Source organism: Microcaecilia unicolor, chromosome 1, assembly GCF_901765095.1.
Source record: "Microcaecilia unicolor chromosome 1, aMicUni1.1, whole genome shotgun sequence".
Lineage (NCBI taxonomy): Eukaryota > Metazoa > Chordata > Amphibia > Gymnophiona > Siphonopidae > Microcaecilia > Microcaecilia unicolor.
Genome location: NC_044031.1, coordinates 451,945,727 through 451,969,552, shown reverse-complemented (window position 1 = coordinate 451,969,552; position 23,826 = coordinate 451,945,727). Strand labels below are relative to the sequence as shown.

Genomic DNA, 23,826 nt, shown 5'->3' with positions numbered 1-23,826 from the left:
CTGCAAACTTAAGGCAGCCACCTCGAAGGACGACCTTAAGGCCGCCTCTAATCTTCTGTCTTGGGCGTCCTTTAGGGCCGCGCCACCTTCCACCGGCAACGCCGTTTTCTTAGTCACCGCAGTGATTAAAGAATCCACGGTAGGCCAAGAAAGGCCTCCCGTTCACTTTCAGGCAAAGGATAGAGGCGGGACATAGCCCTCGCCACTTTGAGGCTCGCTTCCGGGACATCCCATTGAGCCGAAATTAAGGTGTGCATGGCATCATGCACGTGGAAGGTTCTAGGCGGGCGCTTCGTTCCCAGCATAATGGCGGAGCCAACAGGGGCTGAGGGAGAGACGTCCTCTGGAGAGGAAATCTTCAAAATGCTCATGGCCTGCACTAACAGGTTGGGCAAATCCTCTGAGCGAAAGATCCGCGCTGCAGAGGGGTCATCCGCTCCATCCGAGTGGGAATCCGTCTCCTCCAAGGAATCCCCAAAGGACCGTTGGGAGAACTCAGATACGCTGCCCTCATCTACATCAGAGGAAACAGAGTCCTCTAAGGCCTGGGAATCCACCCGAGGGCGTTTACTTCCGGGGGCCTCAACCCCTTTATCGGACAAGGGAGAAGGGGTAGCGTTTTGCATAAGGAAGGCCTGATGCAGCAGCAAAATAAACTCGGGGGAGAAACCCCCCCAGACTGTGCACTTCAGCAGCCTGGGCCACAGCCCTAGACGCAACCTCAACCGGCGCTCGCAAGAGCGGGGGAGAAACATGCTGCACATCCAAGATGGCGTCCGGCGCGACACTCCGCGATGGAGCCGCGCGGGAAGAACGGCGCTTAACTTTAGCCGCTTTTTTGCCGTCGCCCAAATCAAGGGTGGCCATGGCATTAACGTCTCCCAGCTCAAGGGCGGCCCAAGAAGAAGCCGTCCGAGCAGAGTGGCCGGCCAAGATGGCGGAGGCGAGCAGCGGGGGATGGGCGTTTATGGCGGGAAAAACCGCCGCACCGGAGGAAGACCCGGGACACTGACCGGCCTCCAAACTGACACCCAACAAGGGCGAATCAGACTTTAAGACCCCCGCATCCCCGCTAGAAGCGCACACGCGGTCCGGGGAGCGATTCTTCGCGCCCTCGCCCTCCGACGCCATAGGCCACGTGGAGATCGATCGGGGAACCCCCTGCCCGCTATAAAAAGGTAAAAATTACCTGCTTCTCGCTCCGAGCTGTAACGACCTGGTGTCCCAGTGAGTAGCTGCAATAAACGTTTAAATAAACGTCAAAATAAACACCCTTAAGGACATCCAAAATTTTTTTTTTTTTTTATTAACGGAGCCAGCGGGAGGGGGGAGAAAAGGAGGGACCTGGCGCCACCAGGTTTGCACTTGCTCAAGAAGAGCCCTCAACCCCAGGTACTCAACAAAACCTAAAAATTAGGCTTGGAGACCTAGCCAGAGCTGCTGCTGTGAGTGACCACCACCTGCTGAGATAGAGAACATACTGGGGAGTTTCCGGCAGCACATGACCACATATAGGGAGGCAAAAGGATTGCTCTCTATCTCCACCTGCTGGTAGATGGACACAACCCACCAGTCTATGGATTGATCAGCATGATGATATGGAAGAAGGGGTTGAAATCTGGAGGAGGGTGAGAGAAGTGGAGAGAGTGGAGGAGTGGCCTAGTGGTTAGGGTGGTGGACTTTGGTCCTGGGGAACTGAGTTTGATTCCCACTTCAGGCACAGGCAGCTCCTTGTGACTCTGGGCAAGTCACTTAACCCTCCATTGCCCCAGGTGCAAATAAGTACCTGTATACAATATGTAAGCCGCATTGAGCCTGCCGTGAGTGGGAAAGCGCAGGGCGAGGAGTATGTGAAAAAAGATAACCGCCATGGCAGAGGGATGCGAATGAAGCAGAGTCATCAGGGCAGAGCCAGGTTTCTGGTATGGTGAGCAGATGGAGGTGACGTAAGATAAAGAGGTCATGAACATATGGGAGTTTGTTGCAGATAGAGCAGGCATTCCAAAGGGCGCAAGAGAAGGGCAGAGAAGAGGAGGGGAGTAGAGGAATAGTGATGAGATTAGAGAGGTCACAGTGAGATCTGTAGAGTTGGGATAATAGTTGGTGAGGAAGGCCACCTTCTTAGGGATAACCTGAACAGAGAGAGGAGTATCCCAATTCTTCATCTGTGCATCCTTCAAGATGCACAGATGAAGGAAAATTATAGTAAGGGATGGTCATCAATTCTGCCCTGGGCTCGTCCTCCACCTCCAATGTAAATGGAATGGCCTCTGCCATCTCCCTTAAAAATCCAACAAGCAGAGGTCCTCAGGTGGGGACTTCCTCCTTTCCTGCCATGTGGAGGGGTCTGAGGAAGGCCTCATGCTCTTCCTCAGACTAAGCAAAGTATTCATCATATGAAGTCTTAGTCTGTTTGCCTCAATCTGCTGGGAACATCAGGTCCAGAGTATGGGAGTATGGATAGACTGGAGAGGGTCACTACATCGGTCAGTGTTGCCTAAAACGGCCACAAGCCACAGAAAAGGAAACAAAGGTCTGAAAATATAAGGGAAAAAAAATAGAGAGGGAAGGGAGAGGAGTCTGACATGACTAATCACAAAGAACCCCAGCAGGAAGGCACAATTTGTGAAAAATCTCTCGGGCTACAATGGAAGACAGGTCTTCATAGCTCTTTGGAGAAAGACAACTGCAGGTCCTACGTGACTCAAGTTGGCAGAAAGCACTCACACATGAATACCGAGTAGCATCTGTACTGGGGCTCTTGTCAGGGACAGCACCCACATGTGAGAAACTAAGTCCTGCTTGTCCTCGTAGAAATATTTTTATGAATAATGTAAATCTAATTATCAAACTTGTCTACAAGAAAGCACTGGTGTTAACCTGCAGATACCATTATCAGAAACCTAAAAAACAGTGGTAACACTAATAGATTAGGTGAAGGGGCGGGAAGTGATGCTACATGGGAATTTTGTCACCGCAGAACAGGGGTGTCCAACCTCAGTCTTCAAGGGCTGCAATCCAGTTGAGTTTTCAGGATTTCCACAGTGAATATGTATGAAGTCTATGTGCATGCACTGTCTCCATTGTATGCAAATAGATCTCATACATATTCATTGTGGAAATCCTGAAAAACTGAACCTGGTGAGGGTCAAGGTTGGACACCCCTACCTTAGAATAAGGCTCCAAGTTCATCTTAGCTAATTTTGAGAAAATCAAAATCAAATCTTTGGATTTACTGTAAAAACACAGAATGGTCTTTTTGATAGTGAATTGTCATACTGGGACAGGACATAAATCCATTAAAAACAAAAAAAAATCCCTCCCCTTTTTACAAAGCCACGTGGCTTTGTAAAAGGGGGGTTTATTAGTTCAGAGTAAGAGTACAAATGCAACAGTTATACTCAACAATACTTTGCGCAAAAGTATATATGGGCACAGACCTTTTTAATTTTGTTGATATCACCATTTACCAATATGCTTTCTCAACAATGTTAACCTAGGACATAGAACTACACTACTAGAGAACGCCTGCATTAAATCATCTTATTTTCCTACAAGTGGATAGAAAACTTTATAATTCGAAGGTGACAATTTGTATGCATACGCATCAAAAGTGGATAAATTGCTGCTGAACAGACCATATGGGCATCTTGTCTATCTTGTTATAGTAGCACCATGTATTTTTTTTTTCACTTTAGTACACTGCACTAATAAAATTAGTATCATAGCTGTGCACAACTATTTTCCTACAACACACACTGTGAGGACAGCTATTGAGGTAAATATTTGGACTTTAATGGGGAACTAAAGAAACATGAAATATATTAGCAGGACAAGCACTCATATTTATCAACAGTACCTTGTTGCCTTCTAACCCAGGATACATAGTGCCCTGAAGAACTCGATCTACCCTGATGTGTCAGCACTGCTTGCAGTTCATAGTAACCAGAGTTACTGGATCCAATATCTACAGAAAATAAAATATTGCTTCAAATACATATTTATTACAATACAGGTACTGGAAGAAAATGATTTTACTGAGGCAGCAGCATCTTTACACATCAGATCCTACCAGCTACAGTATGCTGACAAATGAAAACATGACTAAGTCTGCCTCTTTGTATACAGGAAAAAACAGACAGTTGTGTGTACCTTGGCAACTAGAAATATGGCATCCCTGTGCAGTGCAGTATTGGTCAAGGAATACATTCTGAAAGCAGCATGCTTTTCAGTTCTAGGAATTTGAGCAGCAGCATACAAAATCAATACCATATGCTCCTGCTAGTCTGCTACCCGCTTCAAGCATCATTACTATTTTTGGGAGGGAAGCAAGGATTGTGACTTGGCAGATTCTACCTGCTCCCCTGGGCTGCCAGTTTAAACCAGCGTTAACTAAGCAAAATGTATGGCCCTCTCCTCTCACTTTCTTGGCTCCCATAAACCCTTGTAACTTGGCAGAGTGTGCATAAGTGTGTTCCTTGTCCTGGTGGTGTCTATTACCTTCATCAGCTCACAGGCACCCCTTGCCAGCCACAAAAAGCAGCGTGCCTAGCAGTGTGGCTAGACAGAACAAGCAAATTAGGGTAAATAAAATGATAAAGGATATAAAACAGCTCAGGACTTAGTTAATTTCTTAGGTGAAAAGTCTTATTATTCAGGAAGCTGCAAGCCCTGCAGTACAGGATCTTCCTCTGAGGAATTCCGACTCCACTGGATTGGAGATTCACAGAACCATCATTGAGAAATCAATGACACTAGCTCTTCCCTCTGGAAGACAGCCTGGCTGTTTGTCCATCTCTGCAGCAGGCAGCAGACATCTTTCCCTCTTTCTGAGAAATGCTTCCCACCACATTACTGATGTCCTCGCCCTCCAGTAGCAAATCCACTAGGGATGAAGGTGCATCAGACCTTAAAGGCCCTCATGATTGCTGAGACTTCTTGGGGGCCCATTAAACTGGCATATTTGTCTCCTTTATCTTACACTGATATAAACTATAGCAGCCATATCATTACAGTCAGACAAGGACATGGAGAACAGTTTCTATATCTATCTAATGTACTAATACATCTTTTATACTTTACTATCTGAAGGGATGCAGAAAGAAATCATTTTCATATGTTTAATACTGTTATCTAGATTGCAAGCTCTTTGAGCAGGGACTGTCTTTTTTGTGTATGGTGTACAGCGCTGCGTATGCCTTGTAGCACTATAGAAATGATAAATAGTAGTAGTAGAAGGAGACAAATCGTTTATGAGCAAAGGGTAACTCCTGTATCACAGCACGAAAACTGCTCCAACAAAGTGAAGAGTAAACATAGTGAGTTTGTATGAATATTTTTTCCTTCTTATGTCTTTCCTCAGTGCAACCAGTTGGCAAAACAAACAAGTATCTCTCTACATTAAGTAAGCTGGGAACTCACTCACCATCTGGAAAGGAAAATGGCTCATATTTAACTTCTTTCTGTGTCGCTTGTGTAACCTGCAACATAAGAGATACAGCATTTTTGGCTAATAAAGTGGTCTTTATGACTTTTTTGCTAACTACAGGTTTCAAAATGAACAAAGTATGTTTACAGACATTTGGGCTAGCTAGGTTTATATAAACCCACTGGCCATATATTTGGCTTCACCTACTTTCTTTGGCTGCTGAACTACTTTGTCTTCTAGATCCTTGAATTTTGATCGATAAGGGACCATTTTTTCTTGCAATTCTTGGGTACAGAGCTCATATACATCCAACATGAGTGGGAATTTTACATCCTAAGAACAAGAAAGGGTTGTTAATAACTTTTATGTTTCAACGTTTTTTTATTGAAAACAGTACAAAGCAGGGGCGTAGCTAGACTGCAGATTTTGGGTGGACACCAAGTATTCTACCCCCTCCCCACCAACTTAAAAATATATCTCAGCTGGCGGAAAAACACTGCTCTCCACCTTGGCAGCCTGCAGCAGGCATGCGCCGAAAACTGAGCATGCGCAGGTGCCAGCTTAGGAAGCTCAGACTGCTGAAGTGGAGAGCAATGTTTTCAGCACCATCAGGGGGAGGTCTTCAACTGGCAGAGCTTGGGAGCCCCACCAGCTACCACTAAATGAGTGCTGCTGTTAGGTGGGCCTGAGTCCTAAGTGGGTGGGCCCCGGCCCATCTGTGGCTACGCCACTGGTACAAAGATAGAGATTGTACAAATAAATCCAATTATAAGCTTGTACTCATTAAAGATCAGATGCAATAAGCTGTTTTCAAGTTTTTAAATATTATCTCTCTATATCCTCCCCCCCCCCCCCCTTTTGTTCATATGGAACATTTAAACATTTGACCTATAATAACAGACTAACTGCATTTAACTTACTGAATAAGCTGTAATTCTGAAGCACTCTCTTACTATTTGGTGCTTTCATATTTATTTTGTTACAGCATTCTTATTGATGAATCAACAGAACTGATCATCAACATGTTCAGTATTCGGTAATTTGAAAGCAAAAACAACCTATTATCAGCAAAGTCGTATTCTCATCATCAAAGTTATAGAACTTAACTCCTGCTATAACTCTTCCCTCCTCCCTCCACCCGAACTGCCCACCCCCTCCTCACCACCCACCTTCTTTCCTACCTGCATTCTGAAACTCCCCCCTGGTTCCTGTGTGCACCATCCAATCACCATCCGTCTTTACCATCCTTAACGCCCCAACGAAAACTATTCAGAACTTGGCTGCATGCCAGTGGAGAAATCCTTTTCAAATATGCCCCCCATACCACAAGAAACCTGTTGCCTTTTAGAAGATTGATGTGCCCCATGGGATTCCCATAACATGAGCTCGTGTAAATTATTCCTCCAGTACCAGTAGGAGAGAGGTCTGTCCGATACACAGTGATTAAGAATGCATTTCTTCCCTAAAACACATGACTGACTTAGGAAATATTTTTCTCCTAGTGTGCCAGATCTCCACAAACTAATGGAGCTGAACATCGCTCTTTCAAAAGAAAGAACTACTTGGCGCCCTAGCACCAATTGAAAAAAATGAGAGAGATCAAGGTATTCTGGTCAGCTATGTCTACAATGCCACATGCTATGCAAGAAAGAGGCGCCCGCCAATGCACATTTTTGACATGTATCTGTGTCCACTACTCCCTATTGGTATGCTTGTCTCTGGGGAAAAATAGGCTCTATGTACTGTTCTGATGTGACATTCCTGAAGCTCTGCACTATGTACAATCTGGGAGCTTCCCCCAAGCAAGTGTTGCCACGATAATATGCTCGGGAATCGGTCTCCCTACATCCTGACTCCAACGAACAGACACTTCCTGCACATTTCTATTTGGCTTGTGCGTCCCCAGCTCCTTGTAGAACCAGGACACCGAAACTTGCCATGCAGCATCCCCTTCTAAGAACTCCCACAATTCAAAACCCAATGATAAACTATCCTTTGGGAGGGTAGTCAAATAATGTGATAGCTGACGATAAGCAAAAATTGCTGCTGGACCCCATGCACACTGGCGCATAAAGTCTTGTGCTGAGACAACAGACCCCTCAGCTTGAATAAAACTTTCCAATAGTATCCCCCCCCCCCCCCCCGGGTCCTCCAGACTACGAAAAAATGAATTCTCTGTACCTGACGTGAAATCTGCATTTCCCTGCAGGTGTAAAAGTACACTGCTAGTCGGGATCTGTCCCCACAACTGAAGCAATTCCCGCCACAAGGACCATGGAGATCGAAGCAGAACACTACCCCACACTTTCTCAGGAAGACGTTTCAAGGGAGCATGCAGTAAATAATTTAGATGCCAAGGGCTGAAATAGGCCCGTTCCATGACCAAGTCCGTGTAAGTAGTAGTGCCCAAGATCCAGTCCTATAAGTGTCGCAATAAACAAGCCTGATTATAAATACGCATACCGGGCAGTCCCAAGCCCCCTGGAGTCTGAGCTCCAGCCATATGCTGCCATTTCACCTTGGGCTTCCTACCTGCCCAACAGAACTTTACTACTATCCTTTGAAGTGTTGTCAGATCTCTCCGTAGTAAACGAATCGGAAGCGTCTGTAATACATATAGCCACCGTGGAAAGAGTATCATGCGATATAAGTGTATCCTGCCTAAAAGAGATAAAGGAATCGAAGACCACAACATCAGTTGTTCTTTAGTATCTCTAAGCAGCTTTGAGATGTTAAGGTCATACAGTTGAGCCGGATTCATCGGCAATTAAATACCCAGGTAGCGAAAAGATCCTTGAGCCCAATGCAATGGAAAGCTATCACCCCACTCATTTCGCAGCCCCTCAGTGCTTCCCAACGCCTCTGATTTCGTGAGATTTAGTTGGAACCCAGAAAAATCACCATACTCCGTTATACTTTCCATAAGATGCGGTAAAGACTGATGAGGGTCCGTTATAAGTATAAACAGGTCATCAGCAAAAGCGGCAGACTTAAAAACATCCCAGACCCGCACCCCTCGAATATCCACGTTGCCCTGGATTTCCCGGAGCAATGGGTCTAGTGTTAGGACAAAGATGAGCGGAGATAGAGGACAGCCCTGCCTAGTTCCTCTACTAATAGGAAACCATTCTGAGAGTAGACCATTAACATACACTTGTGCTTTAGGTTCAGCATGTAAGGTTTGTATCGCCTAAGCAAAGAATCCTATAATACCATAGGCCTTCAACACTTCAAAGAGGAAACCCCACTCCACCCTATCAAAAGCCTTTTCGGCATCAAAACTGATTAAAAGCACTGGAGCCTTCTCTAGGTGGACCATCTCCAATGCTGCCAGTATTCGTCTCATATTCCTCGCAATCACTCTACCACAAGTGAATCCCACCTGTGGTTCCACTACCAAGCACAGGAGAAATCTCACCAGTCTGTTAGCCAAAACCTTGGCTAAAAACTTAGCCTCCGTATTCAACAAAGAGATGGGGCGGTATGAATCTGGGCGAGTCATTGGCCTACCCGGTTTCGATAGAACACTAATCTGGGTCGAATTAAGATGAAACGGCAAGCACCCCTGTTGAATAGCTGCATTAAACACCTCTGTCAATATGGGTCGGAACTCAGATTGCAAAAGCTTATAAAATTCATTCCGCAATCCATCTGGCCCAGGGGCCTTGCCCAAGTGGCTTTGTTTGAACACCCACTCCACCTTCTCTACAGCAATAGGCTCATTCAGCAATCCCAATTCCAAGTCAGACACCTTAGGCAAGTCAATACTTGAAAGGTAGGCTTCACTAGGCAGCGTTGACTCGGTTTGTGGTGTATAGAGCTGCATGAAAAAATCTTTCAAAACCGTGTTAATTTCGATATCATTATGTACCAGGCCTCCTCCAGCATCTGTCAATGTAAGTATTTTACGAGTGCCCACACTCCTAGCTACTATTCTAGCAAATAGCCTCCCACTTTTATTTGCAAATCTGTAAAGCTGATACTCGTAATACGCAAAGGACTTGGCTCTCTCATGTAAAAGCTCATTCAGGGCTTGTTGCGCTTCTAGCAACTGTGTCCTAACCCGCAACGAATGCCCCACCCCATACTGCTTCCGAACAGATGTGACCCGCTTCTCTAGACGTAGCACTTTCCGATGCCTAACTTTCCGTTTAAAGTTAACATAAGAGATGAGCTCTCCCCGAAGAACGGCCTTCGCCAACTCCCAAAATAGAATTGGGTTATCCCTATGAGCTTCATTGTTGTCCTTATAATCTTGCCACTTCGAAAGCAGGAACAGTAAGAATTGACTATCCTGATACAGAAAAGTAGGAAATTGCCATGTGCCACCCGGGGATGGGGACCCGCCTATACGCATCCTTACTTCTACCCAAGCATGATCTGAGATCATTATGGGGCCGGAGTATCTTCCTCCGACAACAAAAGTTCCCGTTTAAGAAGAACGTAATCAATTCTTGACATCGTAGAGTGGGCCCTAGAGACATGTGTATAATCTTTCTCCAAAGGATGTAGTGTTCTCCACACATCAACCACCTCTAGTGCAGTACGTAACATAGGAATACCTCTCTTGGTTCTGGCCAACTCTCTCCCATCAGTTGAGATCTATTCATGACGGGATCAAACACGTCATTTAAATCCCCCCCCCCCCCCCCCCAACAAAACTGGTATCTCCCCAAAGTCATGAATCCTGTGGATAGTCTGGACAAAATATGCCTTCTCACAATTATTTGGGGCATATATGTTGCATAACAAAATAGGCTGCCAGTCCAGTATTACTGAGGCTAGGACAAACCTTCCTTCTGGGTCCACTACTACCTGCTTGGTTTCTACATTTAGGCCTTTTCGGATTAGCGTCACCACTCCTCCTCTCCTACCCACCCACCACTGGGGAATCAAAAATCTCTCCCACCCACCAGCGCTTCAACTTAGCATGCTCCACCTTCGAGAGGTGCGTCTCTTGCAAAAATGCTATGGAGGCATTTCGGACATTAAGGGCCTTTAACAGCTTTTGCCGTTTAATCAGGGAGTGTATTCCCCTGACATTCCAGGTAACATCCTGTAACGCTGTCATATTTCACTAGACGATTATACAGAGAAAATGTTTGCACAATTATTTGCTATATTGAAACATGCATCCACCCCAGGAGAGTGTCTCAGCCTCCACTCCCCCGATAAGAGACATTGTGAAAAGGATCTCTCAGGGCTTAAATCCAAAAGGTGACCCAAACAGTGTTCAGACAACATATGCACAGTAAACCACCCTTTCCCCCCCTCCTCCCTCTTCTGTTGGATACCCCTTCCTATCCCCTTCCCTCTCTGTTCCTGCCCCAACACTTCCTTCCCCTTGCACCCCCCATACATTACCCACATCATGCTTCGCAGCACAGCACCCCCAGCATCAGAGTTCAGAGCACCCCCTAAGTGATGCTGGAGAATTCATTACCCTGTCTTCCTGTCCGGTGCAATATCTCTCAACCCTATCAACCTGTATACATTATTAGTATGTAGATACCTTTAGACATACAAAAAAAAAAGCCACACTCATACTAACTGGAACTTGGCTATAAGTTCCTTAATACATTTAAAGTCTGAAAGACAATATCATACTCTGCACGCTCAACCTCTCTGCTAGGCTTTGCTTTTCACCACCCTCTTGCAAGTTTGTGCGGTGATCCGTTTGCAATGAAATATCCCTCAGGGTTGCAGCCGATCACACCTGTGCATCCTCTTAAGAGCAGCCTGCAATCGGTAGCCTTATGTGCTGATGAGACTGTCCACAATCCCCTAGACCCCAAATTCTCAAACCACAGAATCTCTGTTCTGCATTCATTCACAGTATCTTTATCCATTTTGTTGCACTGCGGTCATACTATCCATGTGTGCCCTCGCCTCCTCCACCCATTCAAAAAATATCACTTGTCCACTGTCGATCAGTTTGAGATTCGCCGGATATAGGAGGCTAAATTTATACTTCAATCTAAATAGCTTAGAACACAGAGGAGCAAATTCCTTACATGCCGCTGAAACTTTAGTCGAATAATTCTGTAAACAGAAAACACGAGAGTTCTGATACTCAAGAGATTTTTCCCGCCTTCAAGACCTGTAGGAACGCCATTTTGTGAGCATAGTTAAGGATCAGAAAGATTACCACTCTGGGTCACTCCGCTCCCTCTCTGCGCTAGCCCAATCTGTGTGCTCTCTCCACCTTTAGCGACCCCATGAGCTCCCTCATCGATAATGCTGTTGGCAGCCAGGTCTCTAAACACTTACACAAGTCCTACTCTGGCAACACCTCTGGGAGACCCACTAGCCGTAGATTGTTCCTGCAGAAGCGATTCTCCAAATCTTCCAATTTGGTTTCCAGTTCAGCCAAGCGTGCGCATCCGCGGTTCTTCCTCTGACACTTGCTGCATCTCATCTTCAGCTTTCCCCACTCTCTGTTGCACCGCATGCAACTCTGTCACCAGCGTAGCATGCCTCTCCTTGAACCCATCCAATTTATCCAATATAAGTTTAGCTTTTTCCCCACCGCCTGCTCAACCGCCAGTTTTACCTCCTCAGTTATCTCCGCCGCCTAAAGGGAGCTAGGGGTAAGAGACGGCGGCGCGCCCATGTCCGCCTTCTTTGCCTCATTTGTCCGGGCTTTCTCCTTATGGACTTTCCGGGCTGATTTTGAAGCCATCCGCTTTGCTGATTTCAATCCCTGCCCTAACTAGGGCTTCTCAATGTCTCAAGATTAATTGCCTCTCACCACAACGGAGGGAAAGAGTTTTTTCAGAGTGCAGATTATTTGGGTACTCTGGAGCAGCTCTCCCCTATGTCCTCGCTACTCCATAACCCAACCGGAAATCCAAGGGTCGTTAATAACTTTTAATTGTACATGAAAAGTGAAACTGAGTTATCTCAGTTCCTCCATCTCCTCAGTTTCCAACCCACACTTGTACTTTCCAGCACACACTTGGCTCAGTCTTTGAGGAAAACCCAGATGTTATCACTACATGGTGCTCTCAAACCCACCACAAACACACAAAAAAGAAAAAAAAAAGTACCTGAGCCAAAAAAGAAAATAAATCATTCGGTAAAAGATTGTGAACAAACAGCTCTGGACTGAGGATTCTGTCACAAACGTAATCAATGGATTTTCACTTTAACCTAGGGTTCAAGATATTCAGATGCAAAGGAAAAGCCAACTCACCTTGAGAACTTTGGCATTCACAGATTCTTTCTCTTTGTAAAAAAATCGAACCATCTGAATAGTCAAGTAGGCAGGTAAACGGCTGATCTTGGACTACAACAAAATACAACCGAATGATTATTGCATGCAATCAAGCTGCTCCTGGTATTAGAAATGTAATTTTTTTTTTAATTAGGATTTATTTACCGCCTTTTTGAAGGAATTCACTCAAGGCGGTGTACAGTAATGACATTACTTACAGATTTAATATACAATGCATTTCTTTCTAATGTTGGAGACAGTTTGGTAATTTCTTCTTGAAGACGCTGCAAGATAGAAAATAACAGAAATAACCAAGTGTACGTGTAAAACCATTAATGCATGACTGAATGTGAATTATTTGATACATGACCAGAATACACTTTGAGGCCAAATCATTCATCAACCAGAAGAATTTCAATATTCTTAAATATATCTTAGTGTTTTATCACGACTATAAACTAACAAAACCTCCCAAAATGAAATATAAATTGTGTGCATATAAAATTATGGATCTAGAGGCTATAATGGAAGAAACTGACTTAGACGTAGTGGTGATTGTGGAGACGTGATATATGGAGAACCACGACTAGGATAGGTCTGGCTAGGATGAAAATGAACATTGGTGTGATATTTATTTATTCGTGCTTGTATCCCACATTATCCAAAAACAAGTTTCAGTTCAATGTGGTGTAGAATTATCAATTAGAAAATGTAACATTATTTTATGATTATAATTACATTACAATCAGTGTTCAACATTTGTTTCATTAGTAGTTAGCCATAACACTTCCTGAAGAGATAGGTTTTTAGGCCTTTCCTGAATATTAGGCACTCGTTAATACTTCTTATGACCTTGGGGATCAAGTTCCACCATTTAGAGCCCAGGTAGCTAAATCCAGCCGTGTAGATTGATTTGTAGGTTATGTTTTTGTAGTTGGGAAGGTGAAGTAGTAGATAACCTCTAGCTTCTGGATGCGCATTTCTCGGTGATTATTCAATCAAGTCTACCATATAATCAGGAGACATTCCAGATAGTACCTTAAAGATGATAGTGCTGGTTTTGAAAAAACAGCCTGGCCCTGATCGGGAGCCAGTGTAGTGTTGTAAGCAGTGGTGTAGCTCTTTCACTGCGGTAGTCTAGTTGGGACTAAATCATTGATTGTACTATTAGACGGAAGGATTGTCTATGGAAGTAGTCTCTGATCCTTCTTAGTTTCCATAGGGTTTTAAAGCTTTTCACTGTGACTGCTGAGACTTGATTTTCAAGAGATAGGTATTTGTCAAGAATTATTCCTAGTATTTTAAGTCGTGATTCTACTGGATATATCCTTTGGTCGCATGTGAAGTTTAGGTCGGACATGGGACCTTGTTGGCTAAACAAAGCTAGGAATTTGGTTTCGTCTTCATTTAGTTTAAGTTTGAAAGTCATGGCCCAGTTTTCCATGAGGTCCAGGCCTATTTTAACCTTGTCCAAAATCTCTGTGATATGTTTGTTGAACAGTATGTAAATAGTCCCATCATCGGCGTAAATAAATGGGTTGTATCCCATTTTTTCCAATTCCCTGCCTAGTGAGGCCATCTTTTTGTTAAACGGTATGGGTGATATTGGGGAGCCTTGTGGCACTCCACAGTCCGAAATCCTGGAGGCTGAGAGTTGGTTGGCCATCTTTAGTAGATATGACCTGGTTCTTAAGAATCTGTTGAACCAGGCTGCAACTGCCCCACTGATTCCCATGTTGTCAAGTAGGGTCATTAGTATTGTGTGGTCTACGATATTGAAGGCACTAGTCATGCCAAATTGTAGTAGTAAGATTCTCTGGCCTTGGCTCATCAGCCTTCTGAATTTAGTAGATGGTTTCAGTGCTGTGTCGTGGTCTGAATCCTGATTGTGATTTGTGAAGGATTGAAAAATGTTAGATATTCCATTAGTTGTTGAGCTACTAAGCCCTCCATCATTTTGGTCAGTAGGGGTATTGAAGCCACTGGTCTATAACTTGTGAGTTCATTGATCTTATTCGTTGCGTTTTTGGGGATCAGGGTTGGTATGATGGTGCCCTTGTCCGGGAGGAATTGACCATTTAGAAGCATTTATTTTATGTGTTCAGTGAGGTAGTTGATGAACCAGTCTGGTGGATTTTTCATCAGGTAGTTGGGGCACCTATCCAGTAGGCAGTTAGCAAGTGCGTATTTTGTTAGCATTGTTTTAACTGATTTGGTGGTAGGTATCATGAATGATGTCCACGTTTTGTCTGCCTCGATGTGCTCGTTTTTTGTTTCATGCACTAAATCATGTAAAGTCCATGATGGATGTGTGTGTGTTTTGGCTAGGTTTGAGCGTAAATTAGTTATTTTTTGTTCAAAGTGTTTTGTGAGACCATTCATAGTTGGTGGTGTTTCATTTGATGCTAGTAGATTTTTTGTGTTCAAAGTTATTCATGAGTTCGTACACTTTTTTCGTGTTAACCTGATCTTAGTAACATACATAGAGGCATATTTTCAAAGCACTTAGCCTCCCAAAGTTCCATAGAAACCTATGGAACTTAGCCTCCCAAAGTGCTTTGAAAATATGCCTCAAAGTAACATAGTAGACGACGGCAGAAAAAGACCTGCACAGTCTATCCAGTCTGCCCAACAAGATAAACTCACATGTGCTATTTTTTGTGTATACCTTACCTTGGCTCACATATGTGCTGTAGTATTTGGCCTTTACTCTTTATCTTGTGTTTATATTTTCGTACTGCTTTCCATTTGGTTTTAAGTCTGATTTGTTTTTGGCCCAGTTTCTTTCTAGTTTCCTACAGTTTTTTCACCTCTCATAGCTCATCACTGAACAATGGGCATGGTTGTTTCTTACATGTTGTTTTAAGTGGTGCTATTTTTTTCAAAGTGTTTGTTTGTGTAGCGCTGTTTGCCAGAAGGTGTGGTTGTCCACCTTTCCTCTGGTTAGATATTTGTGTGATTTTTTTGCTTCTCTTTTCTTGCCATTTTCTTTCCATTGAAGTGTGAATGTGCTGTGATCTGACCACATCACTTCTTCCCATTTGTGATTTTCTAGTTTGTGTTTTTTTCTGTTGAGAATCTGTAGGCAAGTATGTCCAGCAGGTGACCTTTTGTGTAGGATGATGTGCCTTGTGGTGTTTTGAGGTCCCACTGGGTCAGGAATGTTGATAGGTTTCTAGTATTATGGGTCTTGCAGGTTTTCAAGGTGCAGGTTAATATTACCTAGTAGAAGGGCATCGGAGAAGTCAGTGCAGAAGTTTGATACAAATTCCATAAAGTCCTCTTGAGAACCCGGGGACGGTAACAAAGTATGCAGTTTAATAGGGCCTGTTAGTGTTGGATCTGTAATTTTGCATGCCAGGAGTTTGATTGCAGAGGTTTTGTGTTCTACAAAGTGTCCTACTTTGAAAGAGGATCTGTATATTAAGGCAACTCCTCCTCCTTTCCTTTTGGTTCTGTTACTATTTATTATTTTGTAGTCTGGTGGGCATATATCTTGTATAACTGACTTGTCTTTGATGTGTAACCATGTCTCTGTTATGAATAGCAGCCCTAGTTGTTCATTTTCAATCCAGTCTCTAATTGTGTTTGACTTTTTTGTGTCGCTGTATTGACTTGCTGTAGTTGTCTGTTCATTCTTTCTTTTTTGGCTTTATGTTCATTTTAGTTGTTTTCAGACTAATCTTTTCACCATATGTTGGTATGTTATTTCCTGGCTTGTTTGTTTTTTGTGGTTCTCTTCTAGTAGACTGTAGAGGGTACCTTCTTTCCAATGTAAGTACCAGTATTTTGTTCCATTCGTTAATCGCTGTAGCTTGCAGCTTGATTATCCATAGTAGTACCAGGTAGATGATGACCCATTCCCTTAGTCATGTTCGGTTTGTTTTATATTGCAGGTGTTGAGTTCCTTCTAGGTTTGACATTGGCCTAATTGGCGATCTGCTGTCTCTTAAAATTCTAAAATCCTAACGTCTCTGGTTGTAGGACGCAATCAGCAAACAGTAACTAAAAAAAATGGATCAATTAGAAAACTAAATATCTACATATTGTCTAAACAGTACCTAGGAAGATCAGGACATATATCTGTTCATAGAGATTTAGCAAACAGATCTCTCTCTTTTCTCCTGGGCTAAGACTGAAGCAACAGCAAGTACTACTGGGTAATTTTTTTGAAACTCCAGGACAAGCAGAGCCTAGTCAACAAGATTTAAAAGTATACTGCTGCTTGCTTCCTGCTTGTGGTAAAGAAAAAGAACATTCAGTTCTCTGTAACAGCTTCACAGCAAAAAAACAAAGATCACCACCTGCTGGCCAAATAGGAGAAATACACTTCAGTACATAATTAGAACAGGAAAATATTTAATACATTTTACAGGCTTAAAACACACTTTCTTCACAATAAGGAATTAGGGGGTCTAGGGATACCAGATCTCCATAGCTACTACATCAGCTACTACATGGCATCTCAATTGAGGCATATGTGGGTTTGGAAGACGGACACTGGTCAAAAGCCATACATACAGATTAAACTGTACTGCACTATACGGGGCAGTCTCCCAGATTTGTTGTGGGCTCCTGCAAAGAAGAGTTCCCAGCCCCATACTGTTAATCCATATGTTGACCATATTCTGCACTGTGAAGCTCTCTGCCCCCCCCAACAGGAATCTGCTGATCTTTCTCTCCTGGCTCCCCTAACTGCACTATTTCCTGAGTGTACATCAGAACACGCTAATGTGGCCGAGAGGTGGAAGGGGAGGGGATGGGAATCTTTCATATTTCTCAGTTGTTAAGAGGGTCAGATGATAACTTTTGAGTCATTACAACAGGACTATAGCTATCTGCAATGTAGGCATAATCAGAGTGTTCCTTTTAAAACGGTTCACACTAGAGGACTGAAGAATCTAGAGGCTGTATTGGTTGCAATGTACTCGGGCAAAGGGTCTGATATCTACACTTTATAAGGCCATATAAGGGTCTATATATATAGGTTAAACTCATATATATGCTTCAATGGGAAAAGGACCTCCAACAGGAGTTTGATCCTGCTCTGTGGAAAGGCTTAGTCTTATGGGACTCCAGAGAGACTTCATATACATACTCCAGCCATCTCATAGAATTGCTGGAGAGGATGTGATGATACCGGGTTGTATCTACATATATGGTGGTTCTGTTCTAGCATCCAACCCTTTAAGGCGTGGGTCTTGAGTACTGTCAATATAGTAGCAGGGACATGTCCTGATCCTTCTCCAGACCTTTGTTTCTCTTCAGGGAGCTTGGTGACTATCCAGTGATCCAGAAGAAGATTGTTCTTACTAGTCTCTTAGCAGTGAGATATGTTATAGCGAGAGAGTAGTCTAATACATCTCCAACAATTGAGTCTTGGCATTTAAAGTTGGGATTTGTAGTTCTGTTGGAGCAGCTGTCGGCCTGCAGAAAACAGGCAATCCAGAAGTTTCTGGAATGGGTATCGTTTAAGACTGCATACTGCTTACTGTTGGCAGACCTTTAGTGATATCATGGGGTGTATGAATAGTTTGCTAATTTACCATCTATACATGTTCACTAGTTGAAAGCCACTTGGGGGGGGGGGGGGGGGTAATTGGGTGGTTGTGTTTGTAGGTTTTGTGTGTATTTCAGAGTTTTCCTCATTGATTTTAACTGTTGGCTTTGAATGTTTGTACATTCTTGCTTTGCGATTAATACAAATTTCAAGTTAAGCAGGAGCAACACCTCCTAGATCCTGCCTCTAGGCCCACCCTGCAAGAAATGGCGGCACCCAGCCCCTGCATGGTGCATCCTGGGATGCACTGGATGGGGCACAGCACCATAAGGAATTTTTTTCCTTATATGGTGTCTAGCCCTACCCAGTGCACCCCAGAATGCACAAGGAAGGGCTAGCATCACCATTTTCTTCTTGGTAGGCCCAGAGGGAGGTTTTGCTCCTGCCTCTAACATTACAGTAAGAGGGTCATTAGACCACCTGGGCAATTCTTGCTTTTTGGGGGGGGGGGGGGGGGGGGGAATCAGGGGATTTTGTGCAAGCTGTCAAATGGATTGGACAAGCTTCAAGTCGCAAACAGCGACCAATGCACAAAGGGCGATCCATGCATCTCACCTGCATGTGATCCCCTTTGTGCACTGGTTGCTATTTGTGACTCAGTATTTTTCTCGTGGCACCTGTATTTGACAGGTGCCACTATGCATTGGCCCCTAAGGAAATGCACTTTAAGACAAGGGAATACCCTCAAGGAATTTTCAGGAGAATGGGAAGGTCTGGGGAAAATATAAAGCAGTGAGCAAAGCTGGAGAGATATTTTAAGAGCTGGGAGTCTCTTCCGTAAGGCGAAAAGGAAAAGTCACTATATTGTTTTCAAAAGTAATACCTGAAAAGATAAGGAAGAAAATGTTAGCCTTCATAAACTACAAGAGATTGCAGAAAGACCACAAGGAACTATATCTACAAAAGCTAGGAAAGTAGTCAAGAAAGCAAGGATGCAAATGGAAGGAAAAAATAATAGCCAATGCAGTACAGTATGTTAGTGACAGAAGGCAGTGAAAAAGTTGCACTGGTACAAGGGAGGAATAAGTGAAGACCGATGAGAATGAAGATGAAGGACCAGGAGTAGAACCACAGAGAACACACACAAATCTGGAATGGAAGTGAGGCAGACCAAATATTTTTTGTTTTTTTTTATTTGTACCCCACGCTTTCCCACTCGTGGCAGGCTCAATGCAGCTTAGGTACTTATTTGTACCTGAGGCAATGGAGGGTTAAGTGACTTGCCCAGAGTCACAAGGAGCTGCCTGTGCCTGCAGTGGGAATCGAACCCAGTTCCCCGGGACCAAAGTCCACCACTCTAACCACTAGGCCACTCCTCCACTCAAGACTGCTCATGATGATTTAAGAGTAGTACATCTACCGGGGCCAAATGTAATACACCTGAAGGCATTAAAGAAACTTTTCAACACGTGAGTTTAAGAGTACAGACAGATAGATATGGTTCCTCTCCACAATAACAGAAATAAGAAGGAAGCTGAGAACAAGTCAGTTATCCTGACCTCAGTAGCAAGTCACAAGTTTCTAGTAAGTCACCATGATAACTCCATATGTTGCTTAAAGAACTTTTGATTAAAGCTTGTCTTTTTCTTTTTAGGTAATTAAAACCATGAAATGACGCTGCTTAGCAGAAGGTTTCACCTCTCCAGTCCATTATTAATAAGTGGACAGGTTTGCTCCTGAGGAAGCCATTAATGGTGAAACAGACAGCTCAGTTGAGCTTGAGAGCAGTAATTTGAAAAGATAAGTGACCTATCTGTGAGGTTTAAGTTTAATGAAACTGAACCACGCTAAACTATTTGTGAATGAGCACATGGGATAAGGATTTATTATTTACATCAGTATTGATAGTACAGGTGTTATTCATTGCACTAGTAGAATATATGTAAAAAAATAAGAAGGTTTTTTGACCAATGATGGTGATAAGAATGTAAGGTTCTTCCATGGTTTCCTTATTATGGAACCATGAGAGCCACTGAGGTCCTTTTCCTTCTATTCTAGTATCACAATCTGAGAACTGTTATCCATTCTTCTGGGCTTTATCAGATATTATTATTAGGAATCCTATAGTCCATCAATTCGTAATAGTAGCTGAATTTGGTATGGCAGGCAAGGGTGAAAAGTCAGCCATAGATACTCCTATCCAGTGGTTAGCCAGTTGTTCTTCGGGATGAGCTGGCTCCATTACACGAGGTAAGCATGGCAGGAGGGCGCCATCACCCCTCCCGCTCCCATCCACCTTTTTTTTTTAATTACCTCCGTTGAAGCGTCGCATTATTTAAAGCCCTGCTGCCCATCTCTAGCCTTCCCTGTTTGCTTCTGATGAGTTCCTGCCCTTAGTCCCGCCTTCTGAGGGAAAAGGAAGTGTGGAAAGAAACTGCACATGGATGGAGAAAATAGGCAGAAGCTGGATCCACTGTACAGCCAAGTCTGCGGAGGACCAGAAATGAAGAAGAAAGGAGGAAAGAAAAGAAATAAATGGAAAGGAAGCCCTGGAAACGGAGTCAAGGGAACAGATAGAGAGCAGCAGAATCAGATACTGGGACAGCATGATCAGAGAAACAAAGTCACCAGACAACAAAGGTAGAAAAAAATAATTTTATTTTCATTATAGTGTTGGAATATGTCCACTTTGAGAATCAGGTGCTGAACGTTAAAAGTTTATATTTATTTACTTATTTATGGCATTTTATCCCATATTAAACATGAATTAATTAGATTGGAACCTGGGATCATTTAATTTTTTTTTCCTGGAGAGAGTAATGCATTGCCTCCCCCCCCCCCCCCCCCGGCTATAGCCAGCTCTGCAATTTTTTTTTTTTGGGGGGGGGGGGGGGGGCGCTGAGGTGGACCGGGGAGAGAGCCTGTTGTTAAAATTTTACCAGCACACCACTGCTCCTATCGGTCTACGTTGAGATGGTATTCAGAGCTGAGCAGGTGTTTTCTGCATGTGCTTAAATTGGTGGGTATTGGGGGTAATTTTTTTGGCTTGGGTACAAGCTTTGTATAGGAACCCGCAGGCATGGATTAGAATTAATGGAGGACACTGAAGCATTTTCATTAGCCAGCGATATTAGACAGGGTTGTCTGACTCCGCTACCGTTTGCCCCTGGTAATAGAACCCTCTTGCAGCTAGGGTTCGTACTCAGTTTGATGTCCAGTGACGAGAGATTGGTAAAGCTCAACATACAAAGTTAACATGTATTTTTCCCTCAGTCATCCACTTATCTTGCCTGTTTTAATGCAAGAAATTCCGGTATATAGTACTGTCTTTGGATATAAGATGAACACAGGAAAGTCTAAACGTTAGATATTAATTTAGAAGAAGCATACTTTATACGTGTTAAGGATGCCTTCCTATTTGAGTGGGCTAAAGATTATTCAGTATCTAGGAGTACAACTTGTGCTAGATAAGAATATATTTCAGTTTAACTATGCTCCCCTTCTTAAGGAGATATGAAAGGATCTTTCTAGACCAGGGGTTCTCAACTCAGTCCTCAGGACACACTTAGCCAGTCAGGTTTTCAGGATATCTCCAATGAATATGCATGTGAGAGATTTGCATGCACTACATCCTCTGTATGTAAATCTAGCTCATGAATATTAATTTGGATATACTGCAAACTTGACTGCCTAGGTGTGTTCCGAGGACTGGGTTGAGAATCCCTGTTCTAGACCGATGGAAAAAGACTGGCATTCAAGGTTGGGCTCTAAAGCCATAGACAAAATGAATAGGCCACCTAGAGATTGCTACACTTTCTAGCTCTACCAGTTGATATACCATTTGGTAGCTGATACCGCTACCACTCTGTTGTAGAGCTCCGGATAACTTGTTCTGAAATTTTTCTCTGGAATTTCCTTCTTTGAAAATGCCAAAACGACAGCAGGGGAGGTAGGCTATCCCTACCTACCTCTACCCTCACGAAGGCTTTCCATCTGTGAAATTTGCCAGTCTCTCTCAACCACTTCAGGGCATTCCTCCTGCAAAGGGTGTGTCAGGGAGTGGCTCTCTCCTAGGTGGTGATGTTTCACTGAACCCTGTTTCTCTCCATCTACTGTCGGCACTCTGTGGCTTGGAAATGCATCAGTTGTGGGAGGTGGAAGCAATGCTAGTTCCTGCTGAGGGATGAGAAGCAAACTGAGAAGATGCTGAGGACAGGACTGAGGCTCAGTTGGTAGTGGCTTCCTCGAATAACATCACAGAAGGTGAAAGGCAGAATATGCACTAGTCGGAGACAGGAGAGAGCTAATTTATCAGACAAGGTGGATAATATAGTGACTGTTTTCTATGCCTCTTTTGGTAAAACCTTCTGTAGTAACTTTAGAGAAGTGTGGTCAACAGTATAATCTATGCATAAGCTCTGCACAGTGGAGGAAAGTCTTGTGCTTGAACTCAGAATATTGATGTATTAGAGCAGTGGTTCTCAACCAGTGTGTGCCATCAAACACTGGTGTGTTGAAAGCACCGGGAGGAGTGTGGTGGGGCCAGCACACAGAGCAGCAATTTCTTTTGGTTAAAGTTGCAGCATGGTCACTTTCTTCCCATCCCTCCTTGGGTCTGGCACCTGTCCCTAATCCCCCCCCCCCTTCCCCGTTTGTCAAACCTCTTATGTGCCAACAGTGGTTGCCTAAGCTGGTCAGAAGCCTTTCCTCTGCATCAGTCCACCCTCATAATTGATCCACTTGCAATCCTAAAATTAGGCAAACAATTTTACTTTCTTGGACACTATAAAGTATATTGAGTACTTGCCCGTCCCTCCAGAGGAACCAGGATGACTGCCTCTAGCTGCAATAGTATTCTCAATGTTGCCTTTACTACTAAAGGCCGGCTGAATTTCGGTTTCAGTGCTGAAACCAGCCCAAAATCCTTTTTCTGCCTGGTTGTGGCCAAAATTATTTTAATTTTCAGCCCGGTTTTTGGTTTCAGCCAAAAATGACCATGTGTTTTTGGTAATAGTCGAAAATGTGTGCTTTATCCCCACCTCCCAGAACCTACCCCTAAACCTATCTTACAATCCCTGGTGGTCTAGCTGGGCAGTTACTCCTGCACATTCTGGCTCTGCTTTCAAATGGATACAACTGGGGCATCGCTCCTGCCCCCAACTATACCGCTAAACCACCAGGGATTAGTTTAGCAGGAATCAGGTCTGTAAATTTGGGATAAGCAGTTCATTAGGGATTAGCCTCTGTTGAGTGACAGCTGAAGTTATAATTCCGAGTGTGACACAAAGTAAGCCACAGTAAAAGCATCAAGGCTTTTAGTTTCAGTTTTCATTAGATGCAAATCCATATGTGTGGAAGCTATTTTGCTTATAAGTAAAATACGGTCTTTCATTATTTAAATTATATTCTGGCTTGGATACTGTGGGTTTAGCAGAAGGATGCAGCGGCCTTCACTAGTTCACGTAACCAAACATGAGTTTTTGGTTTGGCCAAAACCAGATGATGAGTTTTGGCTGCAGTTTTGGTTTTGACTACCAAATGTCTCTAGTGGGGACCGGAAAGGAACATAAGAATAGCCATATTGGGTCAGAACAATGGTCTATTTAGCCCAGTATCCTGTTTCCATCAGTGGCCAATCCAAGTCACAAGTACATAGCAGAAACCTAGTAGCAACATTCCATG

The 23,826-nt window shown here is 43.6% G+C and overlaps 1 protein-coding gene across 2 annotated transcripts in view; it reads right to left on the bottom strand.

Annotated features, from left to right (window-relative positions):
- Positions 1–23,826, bottom strand: part of USP14 (ubiquitin specific peptidase 14) — a 140,489-nt gene that overhangs the window by 6,355 nt on the left and 110,308 nt on the right. For both annotated transcript variants that reach the window (XM_030212913.1, XM_030212921.1), the window contains 5 exons: positions 12,863–12,928; positions 12,624–12,716; positions 5,636–5,761; positions 5,426–5,480; positions 3,860–3,967 (listed from right to left, as the gene is read on the bottom strand). In XM_030212913.1, the coding sequence (XP_030068773.1) occupies positions 3,860–3,967; positions 5,426–5,480; positions 5,636–5,761; positions 12,624–12,716; positions 12,863–12,928 (448 nt within the window). The remainder of the gene's footprint in view (positions 1–3,859; positions 3,968–5,425; positions 5,481–5,635; positions 5,762–12,623; positions 12,717–12,862; positions 12,929–23,826) is intronic.